The sequence below is a fragment of the Heloderma suspectum genome, chromosome 15 (genome assembly GCF_057233095.1).
Source record: "Heloderma suspectum isolate Gila_16-S chromosome 15, 16-S_ref, whole genome shotgun sequence".
In the NCBI taxonomy this organism is placed as follows: Eukaryota; Metazoa; Chordata; class Lepidosauria; order Squamata; family Helodermatidae; genus Heloderma; species Heloderma suspectum.
This window is the reverse complement of record NC_139472.1, coordinates 10,543,647-10,570,451: the sequence shown is the minus strand read 5'-3', so window position 1 is coordinate 10,570,451 and position 26,805 is coordinate 10,543,647. Positions and strand designations below refer to the sequence as shown.

The 26,805-nt window shown below is 49.6% G+C and overlaps 2 protein-coding genes across 4 annotated transcripts in view; one reads left to right on the top strand and one right to left on the bottom strand.

Annotated features, from left to right (window-relative positions):
• NADK (NAD kinase) overlaps window positions 1-4,913 on the top strand; it is a 72,212-nt gene extending 67,299 nt beyond the window's left edge. Inside the window, exon 12 of the mRNA XM_084821841.1 lies at window positions 2,536-4,913. Within this exon, the coding sequence (XP_084677967.1) occupies window positions 2,536-2,617 (82 nt within the window). The 3' untranslated portion in view covers window positions 2,618-4,913. The remainder of the gene's footprint in view (window positions 1-2,535) is intronic.
• Window positions 1,680-26,136, bottom strand: LOC146335333 (uncharacterized). 3 transcript variants are annotated; one of them, XM_084821845.1, is made up of 9 exons: window positions 26,062-26,136; window positions 23,574-23,694; window positions 21,380-21,533; window positions 14,607-14,752; window positions 11,652-11,828; window positions 10,431-10,547; window positions 9,905-9,991; window positions 4,992-5,139; window positions 1,683-4,496 (listed from the first exon to the last, which is right to left on the bottom strand). In XM_084821845.1, exons 1-9 carry the CDS (start codon window positions 26,106-26,108, stop codon window positions 4,465-4,467), a joined length of 1,029 nt encoding a protein of 342 aa, XP_084677971.1. In that variant the 5' UTR covers window positions 26,109-26,136; the 3' UTR covers window positions 1,683-4,464. The 3 variants fall into 3 exon arrangements, with proteins under 3 accessions (XP_084677970.1, XP_084677971.1, XP_084677969.1); XM_084821844.1 differs by having other exon boundaries at window positions 1,680-5,139; XM_084821843.1 differs by lacking the exons at window positions 1,683-4,496; window positions 4,992-5,139 and having other exon boundaries at window positions 7,246-9,991.
• Between the last annotated feature and the right edge of the window lie 669 nt (window positions 26,137-26,805).

Below are 26,805 nucleotides of genomic sequence, written 5' to 3'. Positions count from 1 at the left end.
CCTCATAAGGACATAAGAGGAGCCCTGCTGGATCAGACCAAGGGCCCATCTAGCCCACCATTCTGTTCACACAGTGGCCGACCAGCTGCCCACTGAAACCCACAAGCAGGACATGAGTGCAACAGCACCCTCCTGCCCATGTTCCCCAGCAACTGGTGTACATAGGCCTACTGCCTCTGATACTGGAGGTAGCACATAGCTATCAAGACTAGTAGCCATTGATAGCCTTCTCCTCCAGGAATTTGTCTAACCCCCTTTTAAAGCCATCCAAGTTGGTGGCTGTCACATCTTGTGGAAGTGAATTCCATAGTTTAACTCTGCGCTGTGTGAAGATGTCCTTCCTTTTCTCTGTCCTGAATCTCCCACCAATCAGCTTCATGGGATGACCCCTTTGGGTCCTCTTATTATGGGAGAGGGAGAAAAATGTCTCCCTACCCACTTTCTCCACACCAGGCATAGCTTTGTACACCTCTATCATGTCTCCCCTTACTCGTCTTTTCTCCAAGCTAACCAATCCCTGCTTTTCCACCTTCCCTCATAGCAAGGCTCCCTCGTTGTACCTTTCTCTCATACCTCAGGCTCGGGGGCCAAATCCGGAGGGCCATGCCCCCTTGACTGTTGGGTGGTTTCCTGGCTTTCTAAAGGGTTGAAGTGCCTCTCTTAAGGCTTAGTTACTTGTAGTAAGCTAGAATGTATTAGTTAACCCACAACTTTAATATGGCCGCCAAGAACTTCTCCAAAACTGTATTTGGTCCTCAGGCTGAAAGAGCCTTGGACTAGCCCAGGCTATTTCAACCTGGTGGCCTCCAGATGTGTTGGGATTGCAACTACCCCCATCCCCAGAAGCGTTGCTTGGCTGATGAGAGCTGTAGTCCAGCACATCTGGATGGAACCAGATTGGGGAACTCAGGGCGTTTTCTGTGGTGGCCCCCACTCTGTGGAACTCCCTCCCTAGAGAACTCCGCCATGCCCCCTCTTTAATGAGCTTCCGTCGTGCATTAAAAACGTGGTTGTTCAGGCAGGCATTTGGGGTGGGTTAGGCTATTTTGGAAAGTGTTTTTATTGTAGAATTTTATTGTTTTAAACTGTTTTATTATATGCTTTGTACATCGCCCAGAGTGGCTGGGTGACCAGCCAGATGGGCGATTGATAAATTTAATAAATAATAATAATAATAATGGGCAAGGTTATAATGGCCAGGAGGGTAGGGGAGGTGTGTGGGTCCAGTTCATTGTTTGCAGGTTGGCCACCCTGTTGTAGGAGATTAAAGGCGAAATCCCATGCATGTTTAAACAGAAAAAGTCCTACAACTCCCAGCATTCCCCAGCCAGCTATTCTAGAAATGGTAGGATTTTTTTTCAGTCTAAACATGCATAGGATTGTAGGACCTGTTTCTTTCTAAACATGCATAAGTGTGTAGGACTTTTATCCCTTTTTAATCCCTTTAGGGTGCAACCCTATGCATATTTAGAAGACGTCCTGTAATGTTTGTAGTTTAGAAGAAGTCTTGTAACTCCCAGCATTCGCCAGCCAGCATTCCCCAGCTGGCTGACTGGGGAACGCTGGGAGTTGTACGACTTTTTTCTGTCTAAACATGCATAAGATTGTGCCCTAAGTAAAATGTTATGGGGGAGGCTGTCTGTAAAGATTGAGGGTGGGAATAAAAATATTTATCCTTCTCCCACATCCTAAAAAGCAAAGGTTATCATTCCAAGAGGCACAGTATTAATTTATCACAAGCCTACCATGATGTTGCTTCAAAAGAGTGATGTTGTTGTTGCAGAACTGCAGGTGTTTGAATTATCTCTGATATAATGTGGTTGGGGAGGGAGTTGTTACAACAAAGTAAATAAGAGTGATTTGGAAAGGTATCTTAAAAATAAATAAATTGTGTAATTCTTTCAGCAGAACTACTGGGAGGGGAAGAGAAGAGCCTTCTTTACCCAGCTTGTGGGCTTTTAAGAACAGCCAGTTGGCACAGATGAATGAGTATTGCGTATGTCCTACAATTCAGTAACCAATTATAAAAGTAAAGACAGTATGCATATTCCATTTCCCAAATATGAAATTGCCAGCTGCCTTAGAAAAATATTTGTTTGGCTGCATGCACAGCTATGGAATACAGGGGTCGTCTCTCTGATGCAAGATTTATAAATACGTTACTTGAGATTGTCAGGTGGTTTTTTTTTTTTTTTAATGAACTCTTTTCTCTCTGGAAAGTTGTGGTAACCCCCCCCAGCCCAAAAAAACCCCTCTAACTGGTGGCATTGACGCTTTATTGAAAAATACAAGGCCAGTAACAAACCTCTTAACAAATTAACAAAGCTTTAAAATTACAGTATTAAACATTTCTTAAAAAAAATAAACAAAAACTCACTGCTGTGAAACAGCACTTCGGTTAAGACACTCACATAGCCAGGACTTGGTTATTTTGAAAGAACAGGACCAAAAAATATATATATATTAGAATTTGGGAGAAAGCCAGCTTTGGATGCTGAGGATTTTTCTAACGTAAGAAAAATTATTTGGATTTAGCAAGAAATCAGCCATGCTAATACAGACACAAGCAACTTGCTGTAGCTTTAGCTGGTGGGAGCTGGAGACGTCGTCCAAGTGACTGGTGGTGAACAGAGGCTCAAAGAAGAGTGAGGCCCGGATCCATGTTTTCATACACAAGGGTAAAAACACAGCCTGTGCTTCCATGGGGTGAGTTGAGACTGCTTTACTATTGCAGCCTTGCTGTGCAGATCGTAAGCAGATGAGGTTCTGTGCTACGGAATGATGCTGAACAGTTCTCCATAGTTAAGCAGCCTAAGCGATTTGTTGCCTTTTCCACAAAGCGGGGTGGGTACGTATCTCCCTAGTGCCAGACTGTATCTCCAGTGCCAGAGGTGGACTGGCTCAGAGAAAGGCCAGGATTTACAGCTGGCCACAAGCCAACAGCCGCCAGGAAGATCAGAGCCAGAATCAGTGGCTTGCGTGGCCCTAACCTTCCCGTGACATGAATTCTGTCTCTGCTGCATTGCAGAGTTGGGTGTCGGGACCAGGGGGGATTAAGTGACCTCTTAATCCACGCACCCCTTCCTTCTCTAGCCATTGTTGTCTCAGGCAGAGGTGGGCAGAAGGGAGATCTTCAGATGCTTGGGACTTTTAACGCCCAGAAGGCCCCGCCAGCACCGCCAATGGTCAGGAATGCTGGGAGTTGAAGTCCAAAACATCTGGAGACCTACTTTGTGCCTACACCTGGCCTATGGCCATGATGGCTCTTGACCACGCGCTCCCCAAATTCTGGAGTTGGCTCGGGAGGCAGGAAGCTTCTCTGCATCTTTCTTGCAAGGAGAACATTTTCCCTTGTCCTCACTGTTCACATCTCATGGGTCAGCCACCCTTGGGCTGCTGTCTTGTGTGTGCCCCCGGCCCTGACATCCCAGAACTGAATGATGGGGCACAACCAGAATGAGAGGCACTCCTGTCATCGTCTCTCTGACTCTCTCCACCAAAGAGACAGGATCACAAGCAATGGTGCAAGGTGAGTGAAAACACACATCCTGCAAACTCAAAGGGATTTCGTACTGCTGAAGCCCCGTGCACCCTGTTGGCAGTCGGTATCGACAGGGCGGCTCTGTAGGGGATCTAGGTACCTGGAAGATGGCTGTGGCTGAATGCAGGACAAAGTCCCTGTGCAGTCTGATCAGTGTTTCAAACTGAACACAGCCATCTGGGCAGAGATGAGTGCCTGGCAAATCGGGCTTGCAACCACAGAGATGCAAGGATGCGTCCCTCAAGCTAGGCATTTCACGGTTCTACGTGGGCGGCAATGTGAGCCCAAGATGCTGTAAAGGGGCTGGCATCTTAAAACAGATACCCCTTTTTTCTGGGCAAGAGGGAGATGAGGGGGGAAAGAACAGCGGCCCCTGGTTGCACGTGTAAGATCACAAAAGAGGGTGCCCAGTGCCAAGCCAGGCTGCTGAATTGCGGGTTGCCCAGGACCACTGATGTCTAAGCCCACCCGGGTCAAAACGCCCAAGCTGAACTAATTTGCATGCAGGATTATGGTGAAGGGAGAGAAAGCAGAAAAATGTATCGTGAGCGGCAGCACCCACCTGCAGCACACGCCATGCCAAGAGGGTGGCACAGCAGCTTTTCTGAAGGCAGGACAAGGGCTGATGTGGTATTGATCTTGTTTTTTAAAACAGGAACAGTGTGGTTAGGTTGGGAATCTGGCGTGGTCACAAGACGTGAGCTGCTTGGCCAAGGTCGCCCAACCAGAGACAGAGCCCTGGCGACGAGCCCAAAACTTGGAGGGTCGTGTGGACGTGTCCTGATTCAGCTTCGTGGTCAAGCCCCTCTGGCTGGTATCTGCCCTTTGGCCTCACTTTCCCACATGAAGGCGGGGGCAGATCTTCCCACACACATTTCCACTCTATAAGAGCACCGCTTCAGACCTGGCGAGGGAGATCCACTTCACGAATCGATCCTTCCATAGGAAGAAAACACTGCGCAGGAGGGAGACGGAGAGGGGAACATTAAAGAAAGGGGATCACAGTATCGCTAGATTTTTTTAAAAATTTGCTAGGAAGAAAGGGGATCATTAAAGGGAACGTTTAAGGAAACAAAGAAAGGGGATCACAGTATTGCTAGATTTTTTTTAAAGCTTGCTAGGAAGCTCTTTGGGATCAATGGACAGAGGTGTAGTCTGCCTTAACTGCTGATTGGTGGCCTCTTCACCAATCAGAAGTCAACACACACCCTCCACTATTTCGATGCTACTGCAACATCTATGTCTGCTGTTCATACGAATAGGCCTGCTGGTCTCAGCTTCCTCTTGCTCTGCCCAGCCAGATGTTCCAGTGCAATCCATGCACAGTTTGCACACGACAAAATTTACTCCGTGTTGGCCCTGTCGGCTTTTCTATGTGTCATCCTGCTTTTGCATGTTTTTTTTTTTTTTTGCTGGTACATCCACTGGTTTAATTGCCTCAAATACTCACTCCTTTCTCTCAGCCCCTGCCCAAAGCTGCGGTAGACGTGGAACAAAGCCCAGAACAGCACGCTTTTGATTATCACGGAGATACAGGAACAGGTGATGACAGCCGCTTCCAGCGCATAGGAATTCCCTTGGCCCCACTCTTTGCCGACCTGGGGACGAGGAGGTGAGGGAGCGGGGAGGGGAAAAAACCCACATTTGACATGGAAGTTCACACTTGGGGTCAAAAAACGAGCAGAATGGAGCAGCTGGCATTCTCTAGTGCACCCAACGTTGCAGCTTGAGACCTGGGGGAGACTGGATGTGCCTTCAGGAGAAGCGATGCTTGATTTGGGGAAGGGGAGGGGGAGAGACAATGGCTGCCCCACAAGTGTGTATAACCAGATAACCCCGAAAAGGCTACAGAGAGCATTTTTGTTGATGCCAGGGGAAGATGACACCGTTGTTACGTGGTGTAGGCTTGGGCTGGGACTGGGGAGACCTGGGTTCAAATCCCCACTGAGCCAAAAAGCAGTCGCTCTTCCTGAGTCTAGCCTACCCCACAGGGCGGTCGTGAGGATAAAACGCTGTTTTAAAATGCTGATGTTGCCTGTCGCCTCTCGCTTTCCCAGAGAACGATGGCAATCCCTTGACCACTCTGCGCACCTTCTTGTCTTGCACACCCACTCACGTCGCCCGAGTAGGCCAGTGTGACCTCTCCTGTAAGGCCAGGCTGCTTTCTGTATGGACGTGTTTTGGAGGAGCTGACAGATGCGGGGATGAACGCAAGAATCCTTTGGGATTCCCTCTGCCGTTGCTGCTGCACTTCCTTGAGATATCAAAATCCCGCTTACGGATCCCTTCCTAATACGGGGGAGGGGGCACATTGGACAGTGCAGCAACTCTCCCATGTCGAGTGAGCTGAGCTCCCTGCAGTGGATGAACAGTGCGTTCTGAAACAGCCAGTTTTGTCTGCATACGGTGTAATAAGCCCCCCACCCCATTAGAGTTCGTTAGGGGTCTTGCGGTGCCAACTCTTCCCCCCCCCCCAGCAGGGCTGTTTCTCTGGAAGGCTGAACAGGGTGGCCGCCATGGGCCCCAAATTCTAGGGGCACCAAAACGACCCCCTGAAGGTGGCAGTGGGGCCCCACTTCCTCCCCCATGCTGGCCACCCACCCCTCCGCACGCCCAGAGACGGCAGGCCCAGCCGATCTCTCGCTCTGAGGCTCTCCCAAAGCGAGACATCGATCAGGCGGGTGGGCGGGCTCTCTGCACAGCCGGCTAGGCTCAACCGCCGTCCTTCAAGCAAGGCATTCTGGGCGAGGCCACGATGAAGAGTGCCTGTGCTGCCGCGGCACAGGCAGCCTCCAGGATCACCTCACCCAGAATGCTCCACTTTTAAGGAGGGACCCCTTGAAGCACGGTGGCCAAATACCCTCTTGACTAGGGTGCTAAAATACCTAGAGATAGGTCTGCCGCAAAGAATTCTGGGAACGTTACAATTGGAGTACACTTGGGTTGGCTAGCGAAGCAACAATGCCTCCTTTTGGGTACATGAGAAAAGGCATTCTGGTGGGGAGGGGGGCACCATGCAGTCCCTGTGCTGCCGTCGCCTTAGATTGGGCCTCAGACACGAGAGGGGAGTGGGTTGAAGTGCGTCCTGTCCTCTCTCGTCAAGCTCTGTTCCACCCTCAGTTCGCTCTCTCTTTGCCACCGGGGAGCTCTGCAGCTGATCTTCCTTCCCTGACGTCTGGCTGGCGCTTGGACACCTGGCTTACAGGCTGGACAGGGAGCCTGCCCCATGATCACTGCCCCCCCATGCGTTTCGAGCAGGGAAGGAGGTATCTCGGTCTCCGTGGAAGCTCTCCCTCTTGGCTGAATTGCCAAGGAAGCCAAGCCATCGTTGTCTCTCTGCGGGTCATGAGGATGGCCTGCCCCAAAGGATTGCAGGACTCTCATGGCTGGGGCCACATTTGGGATTTTGGCCTGATGGCTGGCCTGGATTGGGGGCACCACCATCATCCCCACCCGACCGCCTGGGCCGCATTAACTACATCACAGTCTCTGTTTTCAAACCAAGCTGTCGAGTGTTAAGAGCTCATGAAGCTGCTTTATTAGATTTTAGCCTTGAATATGTGATTTCAGCGGAAGGGAAGAATCGAGAGTCTTTCACTGAAAGGGAAGAAACATGCTGATACCGCCTTCTTGTTGGTCAGTAGCCCTGTTTGGGTTATGTTCCTGTTGGCATTCGCTAGTTGAATTCATGATTAGGATATATGTTGTGTTTTTTTTTTTTAAAGAACACACACAACAGGATGGAGATTGTAAGAGGAAACGGAATCAGGGGAGATATGGGACCGGCAGGGGGGCTCTCCTGGTTTCCATGCCTTTAACATAAACTATCTGTGAGTGAAAGGCTGCGCTATCCTTCTGCCAGAACAGGACCCCCCCTCCCCCCCCCCCATTCCTGGAACCTCTCTGGTATCATCTCTGCAATGCATTAAAAAAAACAAAAAGGAGGGTGTTGTTGTGTCTGAATTTTCTCTGTTTTGCCTTGCCCGGGGGAAAAGATTCCAGGGCACTCTGACATGAAGGACATATGGCTTCTTCCCAGAAGCCCCTTGGATGCTCTGACCCCTAGCCCTGGATGTCTGCCAAGGGCCAGTACGTGGGAGAGTTTGGCGCTCAAGGAAATCCACGCTCCTGGAATGTTCTGAGACGGGTTAACGTTCACTCCTTCAAAGGCCTACCTCAAAGGTAACGGAGAGAAATCAGAAATGCCCAAGAGACACAGGCAGGTAGCACATTTATCTCAAGGACATTTGAATCAAAGGAGACTTGTTCAGTTTAACTCAACGGGGGTTGGGTAGGATTTATAACTAGCCCTATTGTTTTGGGGCGACATTAAATTTGGCTTCTCCATGGCCCAGTTCAGATGATCACCGAAACCACGTTTTTAGGTGACTGGGAATGAGCTGTGGGCTTCTGCGCTCCCCCTGCCCTCTTTGTGCAGAAGAGGAGGAGCGGGAAAGCACCCACTTTCACTTCAGAACAAACCACCGTTTCCTGTTGTGTAGGGAGTCGGGGAACTGTGGTTTGTTCTAACCCAAGCTAGTTAACAAGCCAAGATCTGAAAGCACACTTTGATCCCGACTTGTTTTAACTCATTGAAGTTAGAACAAACCACAGTTTCCCCAAGTTCGTACGCAGTGGTTTAAACAAGATGAAAGCGGACTTGCTCGTGGCGAAGCAGACTGTGTCAGCCTGATGCTAGCCGCGCTCTCTTGCTTTCTGACTCTGGCCTATGTTCGATTTCTTAGGCCAGCTGAGTTTAATCATGACTACATTCCACTGAAAGCCAGGGAATGGGACCAAGTCCCAGTCTGAGCCCTGTCACAACAAGAAACTGGAATCCTGCAAATTTCAGTAGGAATGACTTCCGACTCATTTTTTCTGGATTCTGCTCTGCATCGTTCATGTATGTCAAGCTGCTTTATGTACCAGTGTCCTGCGTTTAAGATAAGGTTTGTTTTAAAAAGAGCCGAAATGCTTGCGCGGTCTTGACATTTGGGCTCAGAAAAACCTAAGAATATTAAGAGTTCTGCTGAATCAGAACCTGTCAAAGTAGTCCAGCATCCTGTTTCCAACAGTGGACAGCCAGAGGATAGCGAGCAGGGCATGCATGCAACAGTCCTACCCTGAAGTTTGTCCCTCACTATTCGGTATTTGGAAGCCCACTGTCTCTGAACAAGGAGGTTCTATTTAACCATCACCATCAGGGTAAAAGCTGTTCATAGACCTCTCCTCCTCTTCCTCCCCCTCCATCAAGTTCCCCAATCCCCTTTTAAAGCTGTCTAAGTCAGTGGTCATGATCACATTTTGTAGCAGCAGATTCCAAAGGGGCCTTAATTTAGTGTATCTCAGCCCTTAATTTAGTGGATTTTGCTAAACCCCAAAGGAGTCTCTATCTTGGCCCTTAAGTCATTCCACGAACTGCAGGTTTAGCAAAAATGTCTTACACAGGAAGCTTGCTTGCTTTCATACCACAAGCTGGCCTGCTGCCCTTCACAGGTTTTGGACTATACCTTCCATCATCCCCTGCCATCCCAACTCCTGCTTTGAAATCAGATCCACATCTGCCCCACCCTCCCCCAACTTCGCTTTACCTGTCCTGCAGCTTTCAGAACAAGATTACTGGAAATTCGAGGAAGTCTTCTGAATGTATTGAACCAAAACAAAGCACCCTAAGGCAGTTCAAACAAAGTAGGATTCTTTTGCTAAATCCAAAGTGATCCCTATCTCAAGTCTCTCAATCCACCAGCTGCGGTTTTAGCAAAAATATATTGCGCAGCACAATCCTGTACATGTCTACTCAGAAGTAAGCCCTATTGGGATCAATGGGACTTACTCCCAGGAAAGTGAATATAGAATTGCAGGTTTAACATGGCATTAGTGTCTTAGCAGGAAGCTATGCAGCAAATCCCTTGCTATTTATAGAGTATTGCTTCTTATTCTTTTACCTGTCTACTGTCCAGCCCTGAAATCACAGGGACTAGCAATTCTATTTTTAACGGGCAAATTTACACAAGCACCTTTACATGGCATGTAAACAGTGTGTTAGCTTTTCAGGCGAGGTGGCCAGTGATGTGCTCTCAAACATGAAGCCCTTTGCTTCTGATCTACCCCTACAAATGCACAATTAAACACAGCTTGGGCCAGCAGGGGCAGGTGGCTCCGATTTTGGCGGGGCTGGGCACCTGCTCCGCGTTTCAGCCAGAACTCTAAAGGAGCTCTCTGAGGTACCGAACCTATTTTGGGGCTATGCAGCCGCACGGAAATCAGCGCCACCGGCCTGTACCAGCTTGGGCAGCGCCTTGAGGGTGGAAGACTTCTCTCTGCCCTTCTTGTTAAATCAACAAGTCCTTTGGCAAGACTTACTGTGTAAAGCAGGTAGGCGAGATAAGCCACTTCAGGTAAATTCTGCGTAAGAAAAATCCAGGCTAGAGGTTTTAACTCTTTTAGGATCTGGAAAAGGAGAGCAGAAGCCACGCTGAGTAACTACACAGTCATGGATCGGATTGGTGGAGCCATTTCATAGAAGGGCAATTCGCATCGTTTAGCTATATACATCTGGCTTCTCGTTAAAGTAGCATATGATCCTCTCCCAGCAGTTCTCATATTTACCCCATCAAACTTCTACAGGGGGCAGATCAAGGCCAGATGCTTCCCATGCTGACGGAGCAGGGGCAAATCTAGCACAGTCCCTTTTGAGTACAGGTGGGATGGGGCAAAGGCAGGGCGAGCAGGACGCCCTATCCGTGTTCCACAGGAGGCAAAGGAGGCATAGCCCCTTCTCCATATAGGTGGAACGTGGGCAGAGCTGGACACGGGTTTCTACGGGGAAGTGTCCCTGGCCCTCTGAAATGCCTTTTGGAGCACCACGGTCTCTTCAGGGGACACTCACAGCGACGATGCCACACGTGACTTTCAGGACGGCCCAGAGAATCCCGACTGCCAGGAAGATGCTGTGCAGGACCGAGATCTCCCGGATGGTGGTAAGCAGCAGAACGCACAGGCAGAGCTAGAAGGCAGAAGACGGAAGAGGGTGCAGGGGAGACGTCTTGCTCCTGCTGCTTAACCTGGACACTTAACTGGACCCTTGATTAGCTGTCTCCCTTTCCAACAAAGTTAAGCATTTCATGAACCATTCCAGGGTCTTTGATGGAAGGAACACAAAATGTTGCAGTGTGGAGTGCTCCTTTTCAGGGTCCCAGCTAGCCAGCCACGTCTGCCTTCAGGATACTCCCTTCCGTTCCTCCCAGATGTTCCAACACCCCCCTCCAACTGTCACCCTGCATGTTGTGGCCATTGACGTGCCCCCCAACACTTTTAAGGGTTTTTCCCTTCAAGATTTTTTGGTACTTCCGCAAACATTGGGGCTCCCCTAAGCGTGCTGATATCTTTCTTTGGCGTGGGCGGTACACTTTTGGCTACATAAGCAACTGCACACATAGCCCGAATATCGGAAATAGAGTGAATGAGGTTCTGAAAAAGCCTGCAGTAGAGTCCTCCAGAGACTGCACCACACTGGAACTCAAGTGAGTAATGGTATGCCTTACATCTTACATATACAATTGACAACTCACTGCTCGTAGAAAACTAGCATGTCAGGGGAAAGGGCCCTCATCTGGCCTTCTCTCAGATGTGCTAGTTGCAGTTTCTCTCAAAGGAGCATTCAGAGATCCCACGTGTGCACACACCCATTCTAACACAGTGCATCTCCAAAAGACCACAGAACATACCACTGATATTTTTGTGAACATGTTTAACAAAACATTTCATCCCCCTTTCTTACATTGGTTTTCCAGCTCTGCATGAGTTGCCTACAGTGTTCCTTGTCAGCAGAAAGGCAGTCTCAAGAAAAATATTAACGGTTCTTATATACTTCGCAATTCTACTGTTCGATCAATAGGTTGAATCTAATGTTAGTCCTAGTTAGAGTAGACCTGTTGAAATGAACGGGACTTAGGCTCGCCACGACGAACTTAAGTCTCGTTCCTTTCAGTGGGTCTACTCCAAGTAGGGCTAACACTGGACGCCACTCCATGGGGCTGATGTAGTTAGACAAAGATGGGGGAACAGGCATCATATCCAGATGGCGACCTGGTTTGAGGGCTAGGCCTACCTGAGCCTGGAGGTCAAAGGTCAGCATGGAAAAGCAGAGGTTCAGCATGAAATACTGGGCCTGGAGGCTCTCCAAGGCCCCACCCACCCGGAAGGCCATCATGCTTTCGCTCTGCATCAGGATGACGGCGCAGATCACGTCGAAGGCGCCGACCAAGAGGATCAGGACAAAGCGGGCCTGGGGGGGGAGAGGAACCAGACGGTCAGAACGAACCACCCTCCCCGCCGCACCCTTGCAGTGTCTGAGGCGCCTCCATCGGTCTAAATGGGTTTGACGAGGGAGCAGGGGCCAAGCGCGGGTATTTTGCTGGTTTGGGGAGAACGGCAGGGGAGACGGGAAGAAGGAAGCCAGCGGAATTTACGCTCCGGGTCCAGTGAGGTATTCTGAGCCAGCTGCTTGGGAAGGTGGAGAGGACCGGTCAGAACGGGAGCCAGGATTCAAATTCCATGTGGGTACGATCATGAGCAGGGCTCTCGACAGGGGAGAAAATAAGATCTGCCCTTCTCCGGAATAATGTGCTCCTCCATGCTCCTTGCTTCTCCCAGCATGCACTGGGCTAGCCATCCCCAACATGGCGCCTTCCAGATGATGTGTTGGACTACAACTCCCGTCCCGGGGATGCTGGATCCAAAACCTCTGGAGGGCGCCAGTTTGGTGAAGGGCGCACTATGTCTCATTCTCCAATTGCGCCCTGCGGGAGGAAGGTGATCCTTCCACCAAAGGTGACCTGGAAATGATTGGGAGTGAGCAAACCAATCCTTGGTTAGCCACATTTTCCCCTCCCTTCCCAGGCCAAAGTTATTATGCACCCTTCTTCAAACAGTAGTGGCCATCTTAAGGCTCAAGGGTGGTTGGGAGGAGTGCATCACTAGAAGCGATGTGGAAGTACAGATCAGGATTTGGTGACTTCCTGACCTCAGTCTGAGGTGAAGTCAGGCACTGCAGGTCTGCCTTGCTGAAAGACTACTAGCACAATGGCAGTTTCTGCCTACATTTGTTGTCTGTTATAGTAACACAAATATTAGCCTATGATTTCTAGGAATGCTATTGGCCTAGCTAGACATGAAACTACTGCTTAAAAACAGAAATACTGGCCTGATTGAGACATAATAGGAAATTACATTTTCCTGTTATGAAAAAGTGCCGTGGCAAGACTTAAGCACCCCCACCCCCCTTTCAGAGCAGGGCACAAGTTTGCAGTTTGCAACCACAGTTTCCCATTACATCTGAACATGGGAACAGTTGTCTGTACAAGCCATGATTAGTTATAACCAACCAGGCTCAAACTGTGGTTTCCAATCCTGGTTTCACCACTTGTGGTTTGAACAAACCAGTTTTCCACATTCAGATATAAACAGGAAATGGCGGGTTGTTCCAAGCGGCAAACCTGGCTAACGGGCCAGGTTTAAGGAATTAGTACTAGCGTACAAAGCCCTATACAACCTGGGACCAGGATACCTGAGAGAGCACCTTATTCTTTACCAACCTGCCCAGTCACTGAGGTCATTGGAGGGCATGCTCCTGGTGGCTCCACATGGACCTGTGGCCCGGTTGGAGTCCACCAGGAAAAGAGCCTTCAGTGTGGTGGCCCCCATCCTGTGGAATTCCCTGCCTTTGGAGGCCAGGCAGGCGCCAACGTTGTGCTGCTTTTGGCTCCTCCTGAAGACACTGTTATCTCGAGAGGCCTTCCCTGAGTGACCAGCTGCAGTTTATTAAGTTCAGAATCTGTTTGTTTGAAATGTTTCAATTGTTTTATTCTTTTATCTTGTTGTTCACCGCTCCGAAATCTTTGATGTGGAGCGGTATATAAATATTGTAAATAGATAAAATAAATGTGCAAACTCTTCAGTGCAACTCCATACAGATCTACTCAGAAGAAAGCCCCATTCAGTTCAATGGGACTTACTCCCAGGTATGTGCATAATGGGCTTGCATCCTAAAACATTCTCCCCTGGAGCATTTAAGGAGGGTGCGGGGTTGAGGGTTGCCATGGCATATTCTCATAAGAGGAAACCATGATTATGTTTGTACACGTGGTTTATATATAATTACATTTCATTTTTGGTCAGATGAAGCGAAGATTATTAAATTGGGATTTATTAATGTTAAGGATGTCAGAGGAATCCATCCAGAAGGTGAAGTTCACTGAGCTTTCAGCAGCCCGGACTCTGGGTCTCTTACCCATGAGGTGGTCAGACTCAACCTTCACCAAATCAGGTCAGCTTGCAGATTTTGGGGGTTTCCCCCCTTAAAATGGCCACTTACGCCAATTTCTGCCATTCATGCAAATTGTGGTTCCATTTGTGTAACTTACACAACTTGCGGCTGTAATTTGCAGAATTCGCACAAATTGTGGCTATAATAAGCTTACTTTTGCACAAATTGCAGGTGCAATCTGCGCAAAATGGAACATATTACAGTTGCAATAACTTCCAGAAAATTTCTGTAACTGGCAATTTTAAGGAAAAAACATCAAGGAAGTTCCTGGATTTTGAGAAAAAGCCTGCATCTTGGCTTGCAAATGCACGCTGAGCCAGAGGCTCTGAGGAAATCAGGCAAGCCCCAAAAGGGCTGGATTTCCCTGCGATGGCCATCCCTGGTTAATGTGAAGTGGAAGGGAGCAGTCTCATATCTATATCTGTGTGCGTGCATTGTTAGGAAAGTGTATTACCCTCGTCTTCACTTTTCTGTTCTTCCCTCTTCCTTTCTTCCCTGCTTTCTGTCTAGAGTGTAACCTCCTTGGGGCAGGAACCTCTCTGTTTTGCTTACGTCACTCTGCAAAATGCCAGGTACACTGATGGGGTCCAATAAAAAAGAGAGATCGTCGTCATCATCTCACACATATGACCCTGCAGTGGTCTATACAGGCAACGGTGTCTGACATGACCGTGCAATATATCACAGGCTCTCCCAGGATGTTGATGTCAGGCGAGGACCTGGCCACCGGACACTCACAAGCAACTTTGGCTTCTGCTTGGCTGACAGCACTGTGAAGTTGACGACAGAACGCAGCATGACCAGCGAGATGGAGAGGACAAAGACAATGAGCTCCTGGCGGTTCTCTTGCAGGATTCCCCGACTCACATAGTAAATGCAGAAGACTGCCAAGGAAGGGAGAGAGAAATCCATCAGTGGCCGTCCGCGTGGGGGGATGAACATCTCCCGGGCCGAATGGGAAGCTCAACGCAGATGTCAGGCGAAGTATTTCTTCATTTTTATGATATTTAAAGTTTAGTTAGATTTACGGCGTTCCTTTATCTCCAAGGTACAGGGTGCAAGGAACATCCTGCCCTTGGTTCATCCATCCTCAAAACAACAAGCCTGGAAGGTGGAAAGCTATTCCTGGCTTAAAGGCGGGAAGTGGAGGGTGGGTGGTAGCGGTCTGCCCAGGGTATCCTCTGAGGACAATTTTGCATAAACACATCACAAGAGCTCTGCTGGATCAGACCAAGGGTCCATCTCATCCAGCATTCAGTTCCCACAGTGGCCAACCAGCTCATAAGTAGGGCATGAGTGCAATAGCACCCTCCCACCCATGTTCCCCGGCAATAGGTATTCACAGGCACACTGCCTCCGATGCTGGAGGTAGCATATAGCCATCATGACTCGTAGCCATTGACCTGGAGAGTAAGAGTGTGCTTCAGGAGTGAGGAGAAGTAACAGAGGTGCACAAGGGATATGTTATTGTTGTCAGAGGCCATCCAGGAACTGGGCCTGCCGCCTGCCAGTTGCCTCTCTACACAGAGCCGGCCCTTCCATTAGGCAGAGTGAGGCAGCTGCTTCGGGCAGCAGATGCTGAGAGGCTGCAGCAAGGCGTTGGACGAAAGAATGGTGCGCCAAGCAACCTGCCCTGTGCTCCCTAAGTTAGCCTGCTGCTTTCAGGTATGGCCAAGGATGCCGTTCCATTGTCAGTGCTGAACACAGATTCAACTGCCAGTCCAGTAGCTTTTTGTACATGGAATGGGAGCGGGTACCATCTTGTCCTTTGCCTCAGGCGGCAAAAAGTCTTGGGTCGGCCCGGTCTCCAAACCTTCATTTTCCTGCACAGAGATCATCCCCGTACAAAAATGGATGTGAGGAACACAGGCTGGACTGAGATGTCATCGGGGATGTGGGCTGGCGCAAAACAAAGAGTGGTGCACCTCTTTCTCTTCAATGCCCCATAGACCCAACCTCTGACGGGGCAGCACGGCGCTACAGCAGGGCTGGTGAACCTCTTTCAGCCATTGGTCGCCGGGGGAAAGGGGAGGTGGTCATCTGGGGAACCTGGGGTTCTGCGCATATGCTGCAGGTTTGTGCTACCCCAAGATGCGGTGATGGCGGCCACCTTGGATGTCTTTAAGGGAGGATTAGACAAATCCATGGGGATTGAAGCTCCTAGTCACAGTGGCTATATAGACCTCCAGTACTGGAGGCAGTATGTCTGTGTAAACCCGGTGCTGGAGAACACGAGCAGGAGGGTGCATTTATGCTCACGTCCCGTTGCGAGATTCCCAGAAGCATCTCTTTGACCACCGCAGGAACAGACCGCTGGACTAGATCGACCTTTGGTCTGATCCCTCCTGGTCCCCCTTTCCTTGCTACCAGCAGCCAGTGATGTGGAGCAGGGAGACCCAGAGGGCAGTGACATCACACGACTCCTGAAGTCGGGTGTCATGGGAGAAGAAGGAGACACGGGGCTGCTGTTTTCAGGGGCAGCCCTGGGTCCGAAAGCTGTCAAAATGCCCCATCAGACAGGAGAGCCTTCTGTTCACGCGCAATAATGCCAAACGTCTCACTGGGCGCATGCAAACCCTCGGGTACAGTCCTGGATCCTGGCCTCTTTGCCTGCCTGTGTGCTCTCTCTCTATCAAGCTAGTGATCTCTTAAGCATTTCAGGGCAGCAGAGCCTATTATTCAGGGAGGAGACATGAGTTCTTGCTTGGTGATAAGAACAAGAAATGTTTCCTTTCTGTGGCTTCAGCCAGAATCATATCACTCCCTTATCTAGGGATTGCTGCTAATAAATCTATTGAAATGTAATTAACATTTAGCCTGGATAATGTTAAAAGCTGACATCCAATTATTTATAATGTTATGGTACCTGTGAAGGTAATCGTTTGCTCTTAAGATAGGCCTGTACTTTACCTGTGTTGTTAGTATGTAATTATGGTTTTATATTGCAGCCTTGCCCTCGAGATGTATTGGACTACAACTCCCATCATTCCAAGCCAGCAGGCACACTGCAATTCCATGGGAATTTGAGAAAAAGCCCAAAATGTGGCCACATCATTCATTTAACAGAGAATCTCAGCTTCAGTTTTTTTGGTAGCTTTTTTTTTAGGACCAAGTTTCCAGCATCCTAGCCAGATATGCTTGAAGCATGTCAGAACTGCCAGCTAGAATTTGAGACACCAAAGGGGTGGCTGAACAAGGCTCCTTTCCTGTTCCTCAGGATTAGCAAAACCAGAAATTATGATGAAATACATTAAGCACAGTACCGAGCAAAGCACATTATGCAAAAGGAGAGAAACAATGCAAAAGATTTCCAGGTTGCGGAATTCCTGATCCAGCTTGCAGAATCCAGCTTTTCTTGGCAGAGAATTTGAACTAACTGGGTGCAGGATTATAGCTGCTTTAGCATACATGGCCTCTGCTGTAGCTTTAAGCAATAAATATGTCTTTATCAGAGCCAGATCACTGGTCCACTTAGCTTAGCTTGTCTACTCCAATTGTCTGTTGCTATGGCCACAGGCGTTTGGTCCTGGGCCTCTGACGCCAGTTGCAGGAGAGGCAATTTATATACGTATTCATTTTTTTAATCAGTCTATCTAACTAAAACATTCATACCCTGGCTTTCCACCCTGAAAGGACCTCATGACAGTGGAATCCATTAAAATAACCACATGAAGGATTCTAAGGACAATCTGTCTGGAAACAGACAGTACAACAAATGGAACCAACAGCATTGTTAAGACAGCAAGAGGGGTGATGGTCACTTGCCAAAATTACGGGAAAACAAAGCAGTTTTGACTCGGCCCTGAAAAGAGAACGGATAGACATCTGATGGATATTTCTGGGAAGGGGTGCTGAAGAATTCAGGTGCCACCACGGAGAAGGCCCTATCTTTAGTCCACACCTGCCTATACTCCAGTGAACATGGAAAACTGTCTTAGGTCAGGTCATATTACTTGTCTATCTAGCCCAATATTGCCTACTCTGACTTGCAGAGGCTCTCCAAAATCTTAAGCAGGGGTTTTTCCCCATCACCTGCTACCTGACCCTTTTTTAACTGGAGATGCTGGGATTGAGGCTGGGACTTTCTGCATTCAATGCAGGCACCGTGCCACAGAGTTTTGTTTTAATTAATGGACTCTGCCAGGCTCGTTCTTCTTGCCCCTGCCATGGTCTGAGGCAATACTAGACAGCATCTGACGCTTCTGCCCGATCTGTTCCTTGAAACCTGACGGCATTACAGTCCAATTGCCAAACACCTTGGAAGGGCAGTGCCTATGAAATATGAACCCATCAAGGCCCCCAAGAGCCGATTCATGGTTTGATTAAAGAAGACTGGCAGGGAAATAACTCATAGTGTTCTATGAGAGAGGTGGAATTGTTGGCATGGGAGAGATGAAGGATTGGGTGTTACTCAATTGCATCTTAGCTGAAAAGGCCCAGGTGGCATGGTAGCACAGAGCAAAGAAAAGTCTCTAGAGGTGGAGGAGAATTTCATCTGGACCACATTTTTAAGCAAGCCAATCTAATTCACAGTTCCTGGGCTAATATGCAGATTGGAACACAGTTATTCTTTGGACTGCACAGTTCTCTGAATTTTGCAATGCAATTCTTGGCTCACAAAAGCATACAAGAATCTGTGTAGACATAGTGATGGCCACCAGTTTGGATGGCTTTAAAAGGGGGTTGGACAAATTCCTGAAGGAAAAGGCTATCAATGGCTACTAGAGCTGATGGCTACGTGCTACCTCCAGTACCAGAGGCAGTGAGCCTATGTACACCAGTCGCTGGGGAACATGGGCGGGAGGGTGCTGATGTACTCATGTCCTGCTTGTGGGTTTCAGGTGGGCAGCTGGTTGGCCACTGTATGAACAGAATGCTGGACTAGATGGACCCTTGGTCTGATCCAGCACGGCTCTTATGTTCTTAACTGTATTAGAGAAAGTTGCATAGAAGAATGCATATATTGTGGAAATTGCGTATGAAAGGAAATTTGAATTTTTCTCAATTAAAAAAGAAATTGGACTGATGTAGATACTGATATGATCAAACACATGCAAAACTGACCCAGAATGGGAATACAGCCGATTTGTCCATTTCTACTTAGACTGACACACAGCCTAAACTTTTGGTACTAAATGGAAAGCCAAGGCTTTGTATGGACAGAGATATGGTTCAGCTCTATCTTTCAGTCTCTATGGTGGGGTCCCCAACGGGGTGGGGGACGCATCTGGAATGTTGAGGGTCTTGTGGGCGCTCTCACAAAATGGCTGCCATGGGGTGGGGCTTGCCCATTCACAAAATGACTGCCATGGTGGGCAAAGCCGGTCATAGAATCATGGAATAGTAGGCTCTCCCACACTGGAGGCATTCAAGACGAGGCTGGACAGCCATCGGTCAGGGATGCTCTGACATGGATTCCTGCCTTGAGCAGGGGGTTGGACTCGATGGCCTTGTAGGCCCCTTCCAACCCTACTATTCTAGGATTCTAAGAGCCAATGTGTTAGGATGATACCCTTTTGGGTGCTATGACTCAACTGATGGATTTGGAGAGGCAGAAAAAAATCAAAAGACCTTTCCTATGCAGGAAATGGTTGGGCTAGAGATGCCACCTGCTGGCTGAATACGGGATTGCCCACCATTTGGGGGGCAAAATGGAATGGGTTCACAGCAGCAGAACAGTTTGACTGGGAGGATGGGAGTTGCAGTCCAGCATATCTGGAGGGCACCTGGTTGGGGAAGGAGGGTCCAGAGAGTCAAGTTGTTTGCATGAGCCTGGGAGACTTGGGTTCAGATCCCAGCCGAGCTCTGGGTAGGGCAAGGAGGCCCAATGGCTCTTTTTCAGACTTGGCTTTCTGACTGCAAAACGGAAATTACAATGATCTGAATCACTGCGCCCATTAGAATGTGAATGATACGAAGGTTGTGAAGAACGGTAACTTCATCCTGGTGGTTTGTGGGCAGGGGAGAGACCGTGCTCTGGGTCACAACACCCCAAGACCTGAACTCAGAGCAAGGCCTTCTCTGTACTGGCCCCTAATTTTACAGAGACAATCAAGTACTAAGACCTGTCTTATCATACCTATGGATATAGAAAAAAGCTTTGTTCTTAATTACTCTTCCTGAATTCCATGGGACAAAGAAAATGTCATGGACCATGACCTTCACTCCTCAGAAGAAGACGCTCCAGAGTTAACGGTTCTGGGGGACTCGGTTACAGAACAGCGTTACGAAGCTTCCACCTCCTCAAAATGCAGTGCTCCAGGAGGACCCCAGGGACCTGCCCCCCACTTCATCCAGATGAGGTCGCATTGCTCTCCTTAGGCTCAGGATTCCAGCCATGAAGACACTACTATCCCACCACCACCGCCACACCAATGTAGCCTGAGGCTGCTAAACCAGTTCAAGCCCCTTTAAGAAAAAAGGTTTTAGTCAGTATGTAGGTGGGACTAACCAGTCTAAAGTAAGCCAAGCCCCTACTTAAGGCTCAGTCTCGAACTGCTGCTTGTTGGAGTAACATGCTCTCCATGGTGCTGTCCTGTTCCCACGTCCCTGATAAACCTGACTTGCCAAAAACGTTGGTAAACCCCTGATTGATAGTGGAAACCTGTAACCCAGAACTCACCAGTACTCACCAAGCCCTTGCCATAACAGAGTCTGAACAGAACATGAGCCGGGTGCCAGCTCCAAGTCTGTGGCAGGGGGGACTTGAGGAAGTTACCCCTAGTAACCCTCAGCCTTCTCTGAGTAGGCCCATCTCATCCTTACCATGTCTCCATTGCCAATCATTTGCCCTCTCTTTCTGTGCCCAATCTGCACAACCTTCAGGTGGACAGGCTCAGGCAAGCGGAGAATGCTGCTTCATCTTCTCACCTTTATCCCTGCTTGCATACTTGGAGAGGGCAAGTGAGAGGAAAGCAGCAGCAAGGAGGGATCTCCAAGGGTTGACAGTGGGCTCCCATTCAGGGCTGCATGCCTTGAGAGGTGCCCAATAATGCTAAACCTTGGTGCCAGCCCTGGCAGGGACACAGAGGTGGGGCAAAACTGGACTTGTGCCACCACTGGTAGGACCAACAGCATCGCAGACAGGGGGAAAATTATGCCCCACTCAACTCTGTCTGCATCTGAGGTCAACTTATTTTCCTACTAAATTACATGGGACAAGGCAACTGGTCTTGTATTACTGGGGTGGGGCAAAATCTTCCTCCCTCCCCCTTGGACAGGGGTGAGGTCAGTGCGGGTTTACCGGCTACTGCAAAGATGCCACCAAACGTACCTCTTGACCGCCTCCCCTTAAACGAATGGCTGCCATTGCTTAGATGGTTAGGTTCTTAGTTTGAAGAGGGTGCAAAATGTGGGATGGGCACAGCCCCCAGCGAGTGTGAGTAAGCGACTGTCAAAAGTGTTCCCATACACAGAGATCCACATTTCCTTCCCCAACCCTGTAAAATACAGGCCTTCTGCCTGCCGGTCATAAGACTGGGCATTCTGCTGGAGAGATGGTTATTCCTTACCGACTCCAATTAACTGAATGAGAGAGACGGTGAAGTTCTCATCTTTTTGCAGGACGAGGTTCTCTATGGTTAATCCGATGACACTCAGCAGCGAGAGGATGGTGACGCAGAAATAGATCTTAACTGGAGAGGACAGTTCCGACCACGGTTTGATCTGAAATTGGAGTGCAGACACATGTTCGCCCAGCAGCTTTGCAACCAGGTAAGACGAGGGCATTTTACAGCTGGGGCGCTGAGCCTCTTTCAGCCCAGGGGCGAATTCAATTTAGGAAAAGCTCTTAGGGGCCAAATTGCAGGGGTGGGCAGGGCCAGGTTTCTGAGGGCCCTTGGGCATCTTGCCCCCAATGGGCGCCCTCCCGCAGCGGGTCTATTTTCTCACTGCCATTGTCACCAGCTGCTCTTGCTCAGGATTGCTGCCACTTGCTTGCTTGACAGGCAGAGAGCCTGGGAACAAGGGGGCGGGGGCATCTCCTGCTCCCGCTCCTCCTTCTCACCACCGCCCTTGTCTGGGCCACAGCAAGAGGTGGGGGAACAAGCAGGGTGTGATGGTGAAGAGGAGAAGCAAGTCCAAATGGCTCTCGTCAGTGGGCCCCTGCTGGGGTGTGGGCCCTTGGTAGGTGTCCGACCATGCCGACCCTTGACGGTGGCCCTGGGCAAGGTCAAAATACTACAGATACCAGCATATTATAGCTTAAAGCTCTAACTGCCAGGAACTCTGCCTTAGGAGAGGCATTTCAACCTTTCAGAATGGGGGAAAAGCCGCACGAAATCCAGGAAACTACCAAACCATTGGCGTTTGGGAGGAAGGGAGTGAGACAGGGGAAGGAGTCATGGTGGTCTGGGGAACCCCAGAGAGCCTGATTGGGAACCCAGGTGAGCTAGATTTGCCCCATGGACCCAAGGTTCAACGCCCCTGGTTTACAGCAATCCTGTAAGGTAGCCCACAGTCCATTTAGCAGGTTGAGGTGGGGGTAAGGCTGACAGAGGTGTATGATAACCCTGCAAAGTGGTCCACTGTGTTGAAATGTTGCCAGGGGAAGGGAGCCAAGGCAGAGAGTGGTTAACAACAACCCTGCAATGTAGTCCACTGCTAGCATCCCCATATTGTCTATTGGGCTGGAGTTGCAACCCTCCATTTGCCCACACACACGCAGACACGCTTACACACCTGTTCTTCCAACAGCCTTACAGATGTTGTTAGACTCCTACTGCCATCAGCTCAGCCAGGTGGCCAATGGTGAGGAGGAGGAGCTCACCTACACCTGGAGCACTGCCAATCCCCCCCCCCCCGTTCTAGACCTTTCTGTTGCTAGAAAAAACTTGAAAATCTATAGACAGAGCCCAGCGGTGCTCAAGCAGTCGCTTGTAATGACTGCTATCTGAAGTGGTTTGGAAACAGACTGCAATCTCACTGCCGTTTCCATGGCCGTTTCTCTGTGATCGTTACACAAGAATTAACATCCTGGGAGCTTTATCATAAACTAGCAAACGCGGCTTGTGTTTTGTAAGCAAAGCGGCACGTTTCTGGCTGCTACTGGAAATCGCACCTTCCCCAACCCAAGGACCGCTAAAGTCTGCAAACGGAGAGTTCTAGTGTTCACTGGTTATATCACAGATGCGGCTTAGGTTCCTTGCAGGCTGCTATTATGAAGTTAAGCACTCGGGGCCTTTGAACTGAAAAAACACAAGAACGCCCCACTTTCAGGCTTTTGTAAGGAGTCAAGGAATCCTGGACTACGTGTGTACCAAATGTCAGTTTCCTACCTACTGCTCTTATTACCTTTAGACTGCACCATCTATATCAGGAAAGAAGCTTTGGCCTGCAAGCTGCTTTTGCTGTTAACTCTGAAGAGGGTGTTGAAAGGCACAGAATCAAGCTGTTGGTAAGATTCTGAGTGTGGATGCTGCAGGCAGGAAAGCTGCTTCCTTGTGAGTAGACATGCAAAAGCTTGGTAGACTGAGTCTATATACGTGGGTTTAGAAAGAACAGATTTCACAGGTGCCTGCTCCAAGGGGGTGATAATTTAAAATTGACACAGGAAACGAAATGGAGGTAGAGGAGGGACACAGAGGAAGGGTAAACAGGAGAATAATAAGTGATTACTGCAGCTTGAGCAAGCAAGATCCAGGCGCTGCTCTATGTATGATATGTACAACTGAAATTAATAGATATCTATGAAACTCAGGTACTTACAGGGCCGCAAGGAGTTGGGATGAGTTCTTGATGTCTTGGTGTTAGATTTGGCAGTGAAGAGCTTACAGCCTCATTTGGCAACGGAGGGTTTAGAGTCCCCTCAGGAGGAGAGAGGAGAACTCTGTGGGGGAAAAAGACAGGAGAGAGAGAACATCTGGAGGTAAAACCAAATAAGATGCAGTGGCTAGAAAATATTACATACAGATTTGGGAAACCTACCAGGTTCACTGGACGGCCGTGGACGAACTGGGGTTGACTTTTACTGACCTGACTTCAATTCAGCTGTGCCGAAATACCCCCCTCCCCATGAAGGCTCCCTTTTCCTCAACTATCAATACCAGCAGTCATTAAGAACATAAGAAGAGCCCGGCTGGATCAGACCAAGGGTCCATCCAGTCCAGCATTCTGTTTGCACAGTGGCCGACCAGCTGCTCACAGGAAACCCACAAGCAGGACATGAGTGCAACAGCACCCTCCCGCCCATGTTCCCCAGCAACTGGGGCACATAGACATACTGCCTGTGATACTGGAGGTAGCATAGAGCCATCAGGACTAGTAGCTATTGATAACCTTCTCCTCCAGGAATTTGTCTAACCCCCGTTTAAAGCCATCCAAATTGGTGGCTATTACTGTATTCCAGTAGGATGTACAAAGGGAGACGGCATGGGAAGGAAGGGCATTCCACCAGCCCTGATGAAAAACTATTTAATTTTTTTCCCACTTCCCTCCCCATCTTTTTTTCCTTGTGTGCTGTATCCTTTTAGGTCACAAGTCTGCAGGAAGGGAATGTCTTTTACCAATTGCATGTAAGCCACTCTGGCAGCCTTTTGGCTGTGGAGCGGGATAAAAATGCTTTAAGTAAATAAAGAAATTTATTTTATTAAGCGGCCAGAATTTATTTTTATTCATTATTTTTATTTATTATTTAATTTTAATTTAATAAATTTGTATTTATTTTATTTTATTCTGGTCAGCGGCCAGACTTGGAGACCATAAGGGCAGGAAAAGCCTTCCTTGGGGGTCAGCGCACAGACATACGTGAGATGCCACGCAAGAGTAGCGGCAGCTTCGTTTGTAGCGATGGGCGTGCAAACACACGCGCGCCTCCTGGGTCAGGGTCCACTCTGAGGGACCAGCGCACTCTCCACCAGGGGCCTCAGAGTCACCAATGCCTGATCACTGCCATAGGTGGGAATTATCAGTGCAAGGGAATGCTAGGCTCCAGGCCAGAGTTGTAACCCCTTAAGGGTCTTCACTAGTCAGAAGGGGGCGGAGGGAAGGACTTTGGAGGAGTATATAAGGCAACCTTCCCCACCTTGCAGCCCTCCAGGTGTGTTGGGACTACAACTCCCACTATCAGCCAGCATGATGGGAGTTGTAGTCCGGAGAGCACCAGGATGGGGAAGGCGGCTCTGTCGCCTCACATGGCCGGAGCACGTTGTTAACTTGGAGCTGTCTGGTTTTTTGTGTTTCGCTGGCACGACCGGCTACCGGCCTACACTGCCCTCTCGTGCCTGGTCGGCTTGTCGTGTGCAGGCCCGGACCGCGGAGGTGACCAGCTCCGCTTTTGCAGGGCGCAGGAAGGGAGAGTGCGCGTATGTCCGTGCTGGGCTCCAAAGTGCGGTGTCAGCGGCAGCCCAGCTAACAGCAGAGTCCGAGTTTCTCCCTCTCCACAGAACTGACTTCCTGCTCTCTCCTCTCCTCTCCTCTCGTCCCAGTCCCTCGTCGAAAATGGTACAGGCCAGGAAGGGGTTCTGCCGCACGTTTTTGTCGCACGTCAACCCCAACAATGTCGCCGTCTCGAATCGTAGCAGTCAGTTCCAGAAGAGTAGCTGGCATTTCTCCAGACTTTGAAAGGGAAAGGGCTGCGTTGTTCTAGTCCCCGCTTGGCCAGGGAGCTCACCGGGTGGCTTTGGGCCACCGACTCTCAGCCTAGCCTGCCTCACGGGGTTGTTGTGAGGATAAAACGGACAGGAGGAGGCCGCCTGGGCGGAACGGCGGGATAACGACGTAACGAATTGCGGCACGGAGCTTGCACAGGCAAGAGCCCCTCACCCGGTGCGTCGTTAGGGTGATGCTGCAGCACAAGGAAGGCAAGGGCTTGAACTCCCCCATTCCTACATGTCAGTCAAAAGCTAAGTTTCTAGTCCTGCTGAGGTAGCGGCGACACGTTCTATACAGGTGTAGGGGCGTGCCCCCCCCCATTAAAAATAAAAATCCGACTTTCCAAAGGGTCTGTAGGGGAGCTGCTAAAAAAAAAAGGTCCTGGCAGAACCCAAAGAGCTGGGAGGGGAATGACGTCAGCGGGCCGTGATGACGCCGAGGCGGCGGCGTGACGCAACACTGACGTCACGCCGCCGGGCAGGGAGGCGGGGGCTCCGCTAGGGAGGCAGGGCGCTTCCCCGCTCCTCGCCAGCCCAGCTAGACAGCCCCACCCTCCACCCCCGGGCTGGCTACGGGTCCCCGCGAGGCGCAAGGCGGCGGCTACCTCGTATCGGGCGGCTCCATGGCGACGGCAGCGGTTACATGGCCCATGGAAACTCTGAGGCGCGCTTGAGGGGCCGAGACCATAGAGAGCGGCGGAAGTCTAGAGCGACGCCGCTTCCGGTGAACGCGAAAGCCGCCATTTTCGGTCGCCCTGTTGGCGGCGAAACTCATAGAGATAGAAAAGGGTAGAGTAATACACACGCTGCCTGGGAAAAAAGCGGGGGTGTTACGGGTAGAGAGAACAAAAACATAGAGTCTCTTGGAAAAGCCGTGGGATTGTATTTTATTTTGAAACACGGTTCACCAAATCAAGGCAGCACACAGGAGAAGGTGCACTGCGTTGAAATGGGGACTGGGCAAATTCATGGAGGGGGCCAAGTCTATCCATAGTGATCAGCCGGCATGGGTCTGTGGGTACTCCAGGTTCAGGGGCAGTCTACCTTTGGATCCCCAGACAGACCATGTATAATCCTAAATGGTGCACTTGAGTTCAGTAATGATCTGACAACAGTCATATTCGCAAGAGAGCTTCCCCTGAGCATTTGCAGACTGCCGGATGCAACCGTAGTTCGCTTGGCGGAACTCTTTTTGTGGAACTGATGGTTAAGGTTTTCTCCGCTATCGTTTGGTTTGGAAACCCTTAACAATCTGTGTCATTAGGGTGATGCAGCAGCGCAAGGAAGGCAAGGGCTTGAACTCCCCCATTCCTACATGTCAATCAAAAGCCAAGTTTCTAGTCCTGTTG